Raw genomic sequence first — 12,796 nt, 5'->3', positions numbered from 1 at the left:
GATTTTGGAAAAAGTGCAGAGCGTTGGGTTACACTTTCAAAATGTTCAATTGTAGCATATGTTGGTCTTCTTTATTACTTCACCGGGATGACTTTATAGTGCAACATCAATTGGTGTAGAGAAAGGTAGTCAGTAGATCCATATTTTTTTAATTGTCACATGATGTCCCTAATTAGTCACCTTTGATATACCATACAAGTCCAATTAACAATGTAGTGAGGTTAGCAGGCTTTGTAAACTCATCTATTTCAGTTTCCAGTTTGGGTTCTCAACCAGATCTCCAAACCTTGGGCCATCAGTCTAGATTCTCTGATGATTAATCCTTCTAAAACCCAAGGTAACAATATTTGGGGACAGTTAGATTAACTAAGATTAGCCACTTTGACCATCAATCGTCATCATTTGGTGGTTAATCCTTCTAGAACCCAAGGTAACAAATGTTTTGGAACAGTTACATCAAGTTAGATCAGCCATCATGGTCATTAGTCCACATGCTCTGGTGGCTAATCTTTCTGAAACTCAAGGTAATAATGTTCAGATATGGTACATTTTTTTACAATACTTAGAATATTAACTGATTGGCCAAAACCTGGGTCATAGGACACCGCTTCCTTTAAGATGACATACCAAATGTTTGTATTTGGTGTATTTGGTGTATGTTGGGTTATTTTGGATACAGTCATGTTCTTTAATCTTGCCCAGCTGCAGAATGGTTAAAAATATATATGTCTAAAAAAAACGGAACAAACAGCATGTCAAACATAGATAAAAAAAGCTGAGCAAACATAGACGTGGACTTTGAGGTTCTGTAGAAGAACAGTGTTTGTGAATGATTCCGATGTCTCTCAGCAGCTGGTCCCGCCAGCCCTCCATTCTTAGAACACTGTGTCACTTGTCGGAAATTAAAATGTGGCTCTATTATTATTTAATTCTACATGGTGACAGTCGGATACAACATTTTCCTAAATGAGCAGCCCAGATGAGAAAAAATACATCCAACAAGATAATGGGATAAAGAGATTTTTATTATCAGAATCAGTAAGTTGAGTCATTCTGAATGCAGAATCTAGGCGGCCCTCAATAGCTCTATGTGGAGCAATTGTATCAATACTGGGTTTTCCATTCTAATGGAAGAAATATTGGGTTTGTGGAGCACAACATCAACCTGTAAGTAAGTAAAACTGTCTTGAATTATCTACACAAACATAGATCTAGCTGCAAAGTTTCAAAGTCATCTTCTCTTGCCTTGGTCCAAAGGGAAAAAGCAAAATGTATGGCCTCCATGCTTTGGGTCATTATGTTTAAAAACGGAAAGAGTAGCTGAAGCATTCAATGGAAAGAAAATCCAAAACAGAGAAGCTCACTCAATAGCATGCCAGAGCGCCAACTATTATAAGATGTATTAAAAAACCCCAAAACATCTTGAAGTAGCTTCAGGCCTCATGGGGGGGTCCCAAGGATATTCCTGGAGGAATTAAGTTTAGTGGCAAATTTCCGAGCAACAGAACTTTTTGTTGCGATGCTTCATTAAAACAGATGGAAAATACAAAGTTGAAAGAGAGATATATTTTTCTAGAGATGTTTTCTTGATCGTAATTGCTGAGGGGGAGTAACTGACTGCAAGCTTTCTCTTCCTGCACCAAACAATATCGGCACAAGCCGTTAGCTGCCGCCGTCAGCTGCTACAGGACATTTGCCATGCGTGGAACGAGGGTGGCCTTTCCTGTGCTTAACCTCTTCAGGACCAAAATTCTAAAAATTTCTAAAGTTCCACAATTTCTATCCCTCTATGTATTTTTCTAATATACCTTTTCTCTTTATAATTTACTAAAAAAAAGGCTACAATAAGAAAAAATTAATTGTGGCCCCTTGTTGGGAGATCTTCAATACATTTTCTTTCCTCCTTGCCCTGATAATCCAGAGACATCGACTCTTTGGTATGAGTTTACGAAGAACAAAATTACCGTATATTCCAGCGTATAAGACGACTGGGCGTATAAGATGACCCCCAACTTTTCCAGTGAAAATTTTGAGTTTGGGCTATACTCGCCGTATAAGACTACCCCTCTACCCAGTATACAACAACCAGCCAATCACGACAAGCGATGTTCCTTACCGGTGATTTTGAGAAGATTTTCTCGGGTTAAAAAGCCGGAATATACGGTAATGCTTTTTTATATTGTAATAATTAATTATAATTTTTTATTTATATAGCACCAACAATGTGCGCAGCGCTTCTTACAATATATACATTCGTAAGGTATGACAGAACTAGACAGCCTAAGACGAAACGACGCATTAGGGATGTTTGTTTTATGGAATTCCACATCTAAGAGCGGCTTTGCATCTTAGACCATTAAGCTCAAAAGACATTTGTTGAATTAAGCAAGTTCCACTGTCCTAGTTGTCATGCTATTGTCGGTCTGCTTTCTTGAGACCTACAGCGTGTTGTTTCTGGACCTTGTATTGTCCCAAGAAACATGCGTATGCGCTCCCAGAATATAACAAGCAGCTAAGGATCATATCAGATGTTTTAAACATGTCTTAAACATGTCTGGTGTTTTACTGCCAGTCGGAAAAAGTAGGAGACCTGGTGGGCCAAGAAAGCACTTCTACATGGCCATGGGATTGCAAACCACATGTTATAGTTTTAACAGGTTTATAGAGTCTCAGGTTCTAAAGGACTTTCCCAGAACTGTAAACATTACGCAGAGGTAATTGGCTTTCAAGAGAATAGGATTTCCACGCGAAGCAGAGGTTTCTGCCCAAGCAATTAAGGAGGATCTCCTTCCAGAGAAACCTTACTCTGGCTGACTTTTCCTTCCAAAACCTGGCTCGTGTGACCGTAACCAAACGTGGTGGAAAGGCTGAGGGGGAATTCAAGTTCTCTCAATTAAAGCATTATAAGGAATACTTATAGTGTATTTAAAGGGTTTCTTTTGGCAGGAGCTATAATCAGGAATGATCTGAATAAATGTATGTCCACCAGTTTCCTAATTGTACAAATTCAAAGTAAGATGTTTTGATGAGATTTCTGTTCTCTGTTTGATGTGGGTACTCCGCTAATAGATAAGTGGAACAGCCTCCTTGCGGTCGTGGTAGAGGCTTATACGGTGAGGGGATTTGAGTACATGGCTCCTAAACCTAAGACAAGACCCAGAAATATCTGAGTCTTTACAGCGGGATGAACGGGCAGACTAGACGTGCCGCATGGGTCTTATCTGGGTAAAATGCTTTCTTTCTAAAACCGTCATTTTGCATTGTTTGATGTTAAAAGAAATGGAGTCTGGGTAGACTGAACTAACCAAACTGAGTTCATATTGAGTTCATATTCATCCATTCTCTTGTCGTAAGAGTTCGTCAAGGCTGTAACAGTGTTGCATGCCAGCTCCCCAACATGAAAAGTATGCATGGTTCTGGATTATCATCTGTGCGTTCTGCCCGTGGATTAGATGGGTGCAAATCAAAATTTATTGCATGGGGCCACAGTAAGATTTCAGTTACCTCATTCAAAAATATTCTTTTATTATGAGATATCAAAAAACAGAAGTCCATTCTCGGGCCCTCTGTTGGTGTCAGTAATAATTATCCAAAAATATGTAAATATGTAATATCATTTAAAAAATGATATTTAATAATCTTTAAAAAATGCTTATCAACTTAATACAACGCATTATTGCCCATATTTCTGTAGTTACAGAAAGCGGAAGCTTGTTTAAAATCATATGGTATGGCTACCTCTATATAAGTCTTTCAAGAAACATTTAGAAATTTAAAAGGGTTGATATACGCAGCAACGTGCCTGTCTCTGTATTATCCTTAAAGACACCCTCTAGCCATCGTATGCACTTTCATGTATATGATAGGTGTGCTGCGCCTTTATATTTCCTTGTGGTCCATTTTACAAATGCATGGAGGGATTCTGCAGAATGCTACCAAATGAATTGGCCTCTTTCGCCACCCTGCTAAATGCCCGACATAAGATGCATTCGGGCGAATGCGTCTCCCTGCATGTGACGTACTCACCTCCAGTCATATCCAGCTGCTGAACGCTGCATACAGGGCTCTGTTTAGACCCCAGTGCGCATGTTTAAAGTCTTTCCATTGGTTTCAATGAGAGTACTTTATTGCCACTGAACGGCTGCTTATGCATTTACATTATGAGCTCCTAGAAGAGCAGGCAGCAGGATTATGGTATTAAAGAGGGACTTTTCCTCTAGAAGAGAGACACTTGGGAGCTGCTATGGCATGTTAGCAATGCCAGGTCAAAGTTTTGCAAATAGAGCATTATGGGTGGTGTGGTTCAGAGAAGCTGGAGACTTGACCGGTGATGACCCCCATATACTCTTACACGGTGCTGCGAAGGGGTCGCCGGGCAGTCTCTCTTCATCCTGTTCCCTGGGCTTGTTTTATCTGTAGTCTTTAAACGGAGACGAAGAAGAAGATGCAGAATTAAGGAAGTGGTATGTTGAAGTCTGCCGTTCTTTTTAACCTTTTGTTGATTCCGTTTGACACAAAGGAAGTCAGTTTCTAAATTATCTCCCATAAAAAAAACATAACTCTACGCCGCGTACGTATGTAATGGTGCATGCGTATGCATATGACGGTATTTCGCAATTCAGGGAAGGCGAATCAGGCGTCAGGAGCTGCGAGTTCACGTATGTTACAGATATAGATTCATGGAAATTTACCAGAACATGGCTCTCCGTTTCGCACTGGACTGTCGGCTATAAAAGCTTTATTGCGACTACTGATTGCAGTAGGTTAGCAGCGTTCTTATCTTTTAACTGGCTTGTTTTTATCCTCTGTATGGCGTAGTGATCTACTGCTAACTAAACAGGCATGGATTTATTTACCGGGGTGCCCCCGGTCCCGATACTCTATATGCAATATTAATTGAAATAATTTATGGGAGGGCAGAAATAAATAATAATAATAATAAAATTATTTATATATATAAATAAATATAGGGAGAAGCATGGTCAGAAATGGCTGTAGTATTATTACAGGGACAGTCTGATGTCCTTGCTAATGAAGAATGCGTACTGAGTGTCAAAACCATTGTCCATTCCCAGTTCCATTACAGTGAACTGGAGCGAGCGTGAGTAAGATTCCGGCTGTTGCCATCTTTGGGATATTCCATTGGTTGCTATGGCGACTGCACCTCTTTTCCAACTTGGGACCAGAAGTACTGCATATCCACAGGCCCCTTAGTGTCGCTCTCCTTTGTCATGGTTGGCAACGTATTAAAAAAAAAATATTTTAGAAAACAACCCCAGATGTTTATAAAATAAGTTGGATTTGTTATGAATCATTTAAATTTAAGGGCACGTAAGCGGCAAAGTAGTCATTTCTTGCCGAGAGGCGCATGCCCGTTATTTAGGATGGCTTTCGCCGCGGATCTCTGCGCTTTGTTGAAAAGCTGATAGTGCTGAGATTATCCCAAGCTGTTATGGCTATGAGCGTATCGGGATGCCTTTTGCGTTGCCGTGATGATAAGTCTCGCTAATGAGGACAAGATGACTCCGGAGAAGGAGATTAAACGGAGGTAAAAAAACAAAACAAACATTACGTTTTCATCTCTGTACTCGGTACCAACGCCGGACCCCCCGACGAACACGTTAACAATAATGTTCACCAGTTTGTTTTCAAAGGGGAGAGATTTTAGTAGAAAAAAAATAAATAAATAAATAAAATCCCATCACGCATAAGTAGCAAAGCAGTCTGTTCTGGGTCCTAGGAAGAAGTTCTGCAGCAGGTGAGGTTCTTTGCGTGTGTAGATAACTTTCTATAATATATGGATGCTGTACTGTTAACGGATACATCTAAACCAAAAGGCATAGAAAACAATGTATGAGTCTTTATATCGAACGCGGTTGGTGTAGAATGAGAAAAAAAATCTATTTCCTGAAGGAAGAATGACAAAAAAAGCTAAATATTAGCATTAGAATAAATAATAAATAAATATTTAGCAATCGGCACGCACAAGGATACTATTCATATTATTCATCTTACACATTTACCACTTTGGCATTTCTCTGTTAGTGTCCAGAATATTATTCACAGACTGTACTAGGGCACGGTGTACTCTTTGGGTTAATGTCTCATATCCTCAGGTTCTACTCCAGTAAAGTAAGGTCACATCAATCATGTCCCAATGTTTGTTAGATTGCACGTGGGAACCGGGAGATCTGGGTGCAACCAATGAAATGGCCTTGTATGACATCATTCATGCCTAGCGATGCAATTTGTGTTCTTGTAACAGTGTTTCTCACTGATTCGCTGCTAAATCTATAGAAGAAAACACGACGTGCTTTCCATCTCTCTCATCTTCTTCTACGGCTGTTTCTGGATAGGTAGCAGAAGTGTCTTCCAATAACGAGATGCCATTTGGATCATTGTAGGACCATAATAAGACTAACTGGGAAAAATAATAATAATAATAAATAAATATATATATAATTTCAATAAAAGCAGAGACTGGACAAAGCTTTTTTTTTAAAAATAAGGTTAATATGGACAAATAGAGGTAGGGTCAGGAGAGGGTGTAGGTATCATGATGCCATACTACCATGTCACCGAAGACAACCATATACTGTAGATGATCGTGGTTATGGAGGTGAGTCTGCCATATAGGAAGTGCGGCTGTGTGCATAGGTTATGATACATCGATACGAAATGATTTCATATAAAGGTGACTGAGTTTGAACAATCACCATTGCGTAATTACAAAGCCAACAGTATCTCACCACCATGGTCATAGTATTTCCACCCTTTGGTAGCTTTTCTTCCAAAAAAGGGGAATAAACCGATCAAAAGCATGGAACATAAGATCTGAAACCTTGTAAGTCTGAGATCAGAGGTAAAAGGAAGAATATTTTTTTTTAATTAATTATATTTTTGTTACAGAGACAAGCCGCACCTTATAACCGCCCTTGGGCAAGTATGACTTGTTGAAACGATACTCACATATGCATAAACCCAATAAAGTCAGCTTGGCCTCCGAAGCCACGTTGAACAGACCGTAATTGACGAAGATCTGTTTCCAATCTCTTTGTATTCTGTTTCTGAACTTTTTCTGATTGAAAGGGTTAAAAGTGTGAGTGCACGATTTACGTGAATATGTCTTTTTTGGCTAATTCCACTTAAATTGTGCCGACTCTAGAATATATTTTGATGCGTTGCACATCTTTGTTGTTCTAGCCCCGTCAGTTTAAATTTCCTGTGTGTCTTCTGTACAATCCGGACATTCCTACCGGATGATGATGATGCGGTGAATGATGCGCACAATCCCATTATTTCATGTGGGCGCCCTCCTCCATAGCAGGATACAATGTCATAAAGGATCGGACTTTCTAGCCCCATGCAATCGGCGATGATGATTCGCCGTCATCTAATTTACTTTCGGCGTGTCAAGATAATTGGTGACGGGTTTCTTTTAACTCTTCACAAGTGAAGTTTGGCGAAATAGGTATTTTTTTATATTGTTTTGTATGAGATTGTAAAGGCATGGTCATACTTGATACTTAATGGCATGACTGCTCTTTTAGGTGGCTCTGATCTTCATAGGAACACAAAAACATCTCACACTTTTGGGGTCTATTCGCTAAGGGCAGGAGAGTTGTAGTTGGAACTCCTTGACTTCACTGTTCATAAGGACAGGCCAACACTGTCTGCTTTCTCCAGCGAGAAGGGCTGAGCTGGCCATGTATAATGTATAACTGAGTGGGTGAGGAGACTTTGAAGACATCTCACAATACATTATCCAGGTCCTGCCACACTCTTCCTGGAGCAGAAGCTCACTAGGGGTTGGTCCTTCATGATGGATAGTGAGGGCAGTGAGCTCAAGCTCTCCTGATGACTCTCTCTTTGGTGAATAGACCCCATTAATAGTTATGGAAATACTTAGAGGACCACGTTTTGGAGAACGCAGCCACCCAAAACAAAACGAGTGAGTGGATGCATGTTCTCCAGCCATACATTACAAGCTGCTGTGTAAACATTAGAGTGTACGTATCCACAGAGTAACGCTGGCGCTCGCCCAAATTATGATACAAATATTTTATCTCTTGCAAGATTTGAAACCACACGGAACAGATTGTGAAGTCTTTTGACCCTGAAATTTCGACATAGATATTAAGGGCTGATAATATTTAGAGCCATCAGAACCTAGTACTATTGTAATACCCCCATGCGTAACGTGACAACCGCTTGCCTACATTCACAAGGAGCGTTGTAGAGTTCTGAGGTCAGAGTACCAAGCCTCAGGTAAGAGACGTATTGCGCATAACCGTGGAAAGGTTTGCTGGATTTTGGCAACAGCACTTTAAAAGGGACAAAGAGCGAGCCGTAAACCTCATACGCAAGTCACATTACTGTCTTACGCGCTCATTACAGATAAGCTGGAATTGGAAGGAGAATACAAAAATAATAAGCTGTCCCTTTGCACACAAACCTACAGATATTGTTGACTGTAGGAATGATTTTTTAGGCTCGTTTCAAAGCATATTCTCCAATGATTATAAAGTTAGTTTGGAAGCAGCTGCAACTCAAACTTTTGCATGTACGTCAAACAGATAACATGATGATGCAAACTTGTTTATCTGCAAGTTACACAAACAAATTATAACCCAAGGAACAATCTATGTAAAAGGTGTTTGTTAAGCTTGGCTCATTAGCGATATATATACACGTACCTACATACATATATATATATATATATATATATACAACATCTTTATCTCCCCAAGTTTCAACACTTTGCACTATTTTAGGCTTCTATTCTTGGCGTGGGGCTAATGTAAGGTAACCGACCTGTAACTGGCGCGTACAGGTAATAGAGCGGGTTCACCTGTGCTCATGGTTTCTACGAGAGGTATGTTAGGTAGACTCAGAGAAACATCAGCCAACTGGAAATCATAGAAAACACAACGGCAGATTAAAAACCTTCCGGCCCATCCAGTCTGCCAGTAGAGAATCAGACCTTAATCAGTCCACGGTCTCATCTTAAATGACATTTCCACCCTGCTCTTCAACCATTGGCCGCTGAGTAGTCTATCTTTCGGGTTTCTGGTATAGGATTTTACAAATTTGAAATAGAAATAGTGTCAACAATTGAAAGGTTTGCATGTATGTGAACAGAGAATACAGACTTGACATGTATTGGCGAAATGTTTTGGGATAAATACCAATCTCTTCTAAATAATTCTATATATATATATATATATATATATATATATAATGTGTGTTTCCTTGTATTTTAGCACAAAATATGTATTTAATAAATGTAAAGAATTTTTCCTGATGAGTAATTATAATGTATTTTATATTTTAAAATATTTTTTGTATCTGTGTGTATATATATATATATATATATATATATAATGATTGATGGCACCATATACTCATGATAACCAAATGTAATTATTATAATTTGTGTTAATATTCTGGGGCAGAATAATATTTTATCAGAGCGTTAGCGGCATGACACGTGTAATTCAGGGAACCATCTGTGGTGTAAATGTAGACACGGTTGCGTCCTCTTCTTTGACTGTGAGTTCCAAAGCCCGCATGTATCGCCAGGCCGTGCATTATCATGGACAGCGGCCTGTGCGTAAGTAGATATTCAGTTACAGATCTGGTAACCTGAGAGCACAGCGGTCTCCGTTTAGCCGCGCTGAACTGTAATACTGCTGGTCTGCATGGCACAGCTGCTTGTGAAGACTCATACATAGCTCAAGTGTACACAAGCTTGAAGGGAAGCCACTCAGTGAGTCACATTGCCGAGTGTATTCACCATGGTGACCAGCATGTCTGGAGTGGTTTTCAGACGAACCGAAAACTGGTTTTACGAACCAATACCTGCAGCTATGACTGGTCACCATTCACGCGCACCCCTGCCAGATGTTCTCACTCGGTTTTCCTCCGCTGCGTAGCATCACAGAGGTCTCGAGATGTTTCCTCTGGATTTAGTTTGCATAATGGCAGAATGACGGTGGGTCTTTAACCCTACATAAGTATTGCCAACATCGGTTTCCTTGTTGTATACCATTCCTCAATAATTCCTCAATAATTGTCCATTGTCCTCTTCTAATATTACAAGTTCTGCATGAATAAAATGCCAAGAGCCACCAAGTTGGTATTCTAAATAGAACCATCGATTCCGTTAAGAAGTCAACTTAGATCAGTGAAGCCGTAAGCCTAGAACCTACACAGGGCGTTATTATTAGGTATTGATTTATATAGCACCATCATATTCTGTAGTGCTGTATAGTCACTATAAAATAATAGACTGGCTGTATTAAATAATGTGGTATAGGATTATTACTTGCTCTTACTACAGCTGGAAATGGGTGGAATGCAAAGGGGTCTTCCCACTGAAATTTTTGCTCCTCTTTAGAAAAAGCACGCCGATCTGTTCATAGCTCATAACTGACTTAGGTTGGGTTCTTTGTTCTTTTGAATTTGCTGTTGCTCTTCAAAGAAGATTTAATGTCATGAACCCTATTGAAACAAATGGCTTTGCGTTGAGTTGGGTCATATCGTGTTTTGCAATGAACGTGGCAAGATTTTACGGGTACACTTTGGCTAATTTGGTAGATACGCAGTCTCCGGTAATAGGTGAAAGTGAGTACAACTCCTACTTCCCTCTAATAGAGAAAGGGGGCTCTAAAAGTGTTTCGAGGGACTTGTAGGTAAATATCTGCTTGGAACATCTAAAATGTTTCTGCAAAACCTAAACTTAGAAAATGTTATGATTGCACTAACCCATGACTCATGCTCCAGATCCAAATAATATAATTGTTTCTTGTTTTTCACCAGCCTACAGGGTACATGGAAAATAGCATTTCATACAGCGCCATTGAGGACGTGCAGCTTCTCTCCTGGGAAAATGCCCCAAAATATTGTTTACAGCTAACTATTCCCGGGGGTACTGTCTTGCTTCAGGTACAGTAAACATTTAACATTCCCTTGCAGTGCGTGTTTTGAACGTCTGCAGCAGTTTGTATGTATATATATATATATTTATTTACATGTAATAGCCATTGCAAATCAATGTCTCCTAATCAATTTTATTTTATTTAATTTTTTTAATGTATTTAATATTTTTTTTTTACATTTTTATTTATTAAAAAAAAATAAAAAATCAGACAAATGTAATTCATGGTAGGAAACCCAAAGATGATATTCTTTTTCTGGCGTATCATTGCGGTTTAAGTAGCATTTTGCTTTGGAAACTCGATACTTTGCTACTTTATGCTTTCTTATTGCCAAAGTTTGTTGTTACTTTTCACTCAATGTTAACTATGTTTTGTAACTTGAGTAACACAATTAAAAAATTCTCTTGCAACCTGCATGTTCCAGTAGATACAAAATGTCTCTGTATTGTTCTTTGGATGAGCAGCCTCATAAAAAAAAAAAAAAACAGGTTCTTCCTTTTCCTTCGTTCCGCAATAAGTATGTTTTCTACCATTAATCATTTATTGAGCTTTTTATGAGATTTTTAGTGTCGTAACAACTGGAAGTACAGGTGGTGCAGCTGTTAAAGGGCCCCTGGCCCGTCTGTATCACTATGACTTTTTTTTTTTTATTATCCTTGAGTGAAAGCATGGCTCCTTCCAAGAGTCCAGTGCCATTAAATATTAAGAATAATAAGAAATATTAAAAGCAGTGATGCGAAGGACTTGGTAATCAGAGGTGCCATCATCATTGTGTAAACTTTAATTATAGATGAAGGACATATAATTATGTCTTGATAAATATACTCGTTGAAACTAAACGATGGTGAGAAAGGGAACCAGATTTCACATCCTAAGTGTGAGTCGTGCAGCTACCGATATCATCCACCCTAAATGTCAGCTATGCACATCTACATAATGAAGATATTCGTTGACATGTAAAACACGTCAGTGTTATTTTATATGCATTTGCCTTGATGTGTCCTGCTGCTTTAGGTTAGATGATAAATCCTTTTTGGTGCTTTTAATTCCTTCATAGCAACCTCCTTAAAAAAACCATAGAGAGGGATCTCTATGCCAAGCGGGCCCAGACTGACCACTTGGCAAACGCCTGGTGGGCCAGTGCCCAACAACGCCTCCCATGTACCATAATGTGTGGCAGATTGCATCCTTTAGCGTGTAGCTGGCGGTGTTATAGATGTGGCCACGAGGTACCAAAGTGTCAATGATTAGCGCGTGGCTGCGTGTATCCAGCAGGCAGAACATGTATGTCATGTTATTACCCGCAAGGGCCAGTTTTAACGCTCAATCCGGCCCCACTGATGTAGGCTGAGAATTCATCTCTATGGTTCCTATGTGTTTATTTTTTCTGTGACAAACAGTAAAGTAAGAGCTCCAGTTCTCTATGGTGCAGGAAACAGAAGAACCGAAATGGGTACCACTGGCTACAAATGTTTACTGAAGCCTTCAGACCGAGCCTTATTATTGATGTGCTCATTTTCCTTGTGTAAATGTTTTGTACATGCACGTGGTGCCCTGTTCTTTAATAATCAGAAGGTAACCGGATGGAAAAACAAACAGGAGAAACCCTTGTTAAACACAATGAGGATACAGTAAGCTCGGCCAGCACTTTGGCTCCACTATCTTCTGTAAAGTAAATGGCGTGTGTGTGCGCTTTGGGCGGCCAGGCCGTTCTACCTAATGAGTCGTTATTCCGTTTCACTACCTTCCACTCACTGCTGCTGGGTCACTGAGTTGTTTCTGGACTCCAACTCCTGATAATCTCAGACACCAAGGAAATACACAGTTTGGCCTCTGTCTGTCGCTGGTTTCGTAAC

At 39.6% G+C, this 12,796-nt stretch overlaps 1 protein-coding gene across 1 annotated transcript in view; it reads left to right on the top strand.

Annotated features, from left to right (window-relative positions):
* The window catches only part of LOC149299095 (C-Maf-inducing protein), a 66,742-nt gene that overhangs the window by 19,197 nt on the left and 34,749 nt on the right, over positions 1–12,796 (top strand). The window contains exon 2 of the mRNA XM_089486460.1: positions 10,822–10,947. Coding sequence (XP_089342586.1) covers positions 10,822–10,947 — 126 coding nt within the window. The remainder of the gene's footprint in view (positions 1–10,821; positions 10,948–12,796) is intronic.

Source organism: Sceloporus occidentalis, unplaced genomic scaffold, assembly GCF_023333645.1.
Source record: "Sceloporus occidentalis isolate IW3139 unplaced genomic scaffold, rSceOcc1.0.p SCAF_29, whole genome shotgun sequence".
Lineage (NCBI taxonomy): Eukaryota > Metazoa > Chordata > Lepidosauria > Squamata > Phrynosomatidae > Sceloporus > Sceloporus occidentalis.
The sequence above is the reverse complement of the archived record's forward strand: the minus strand, read 5'-3'. Positions and strand labels throughout refer to the sequence as shown.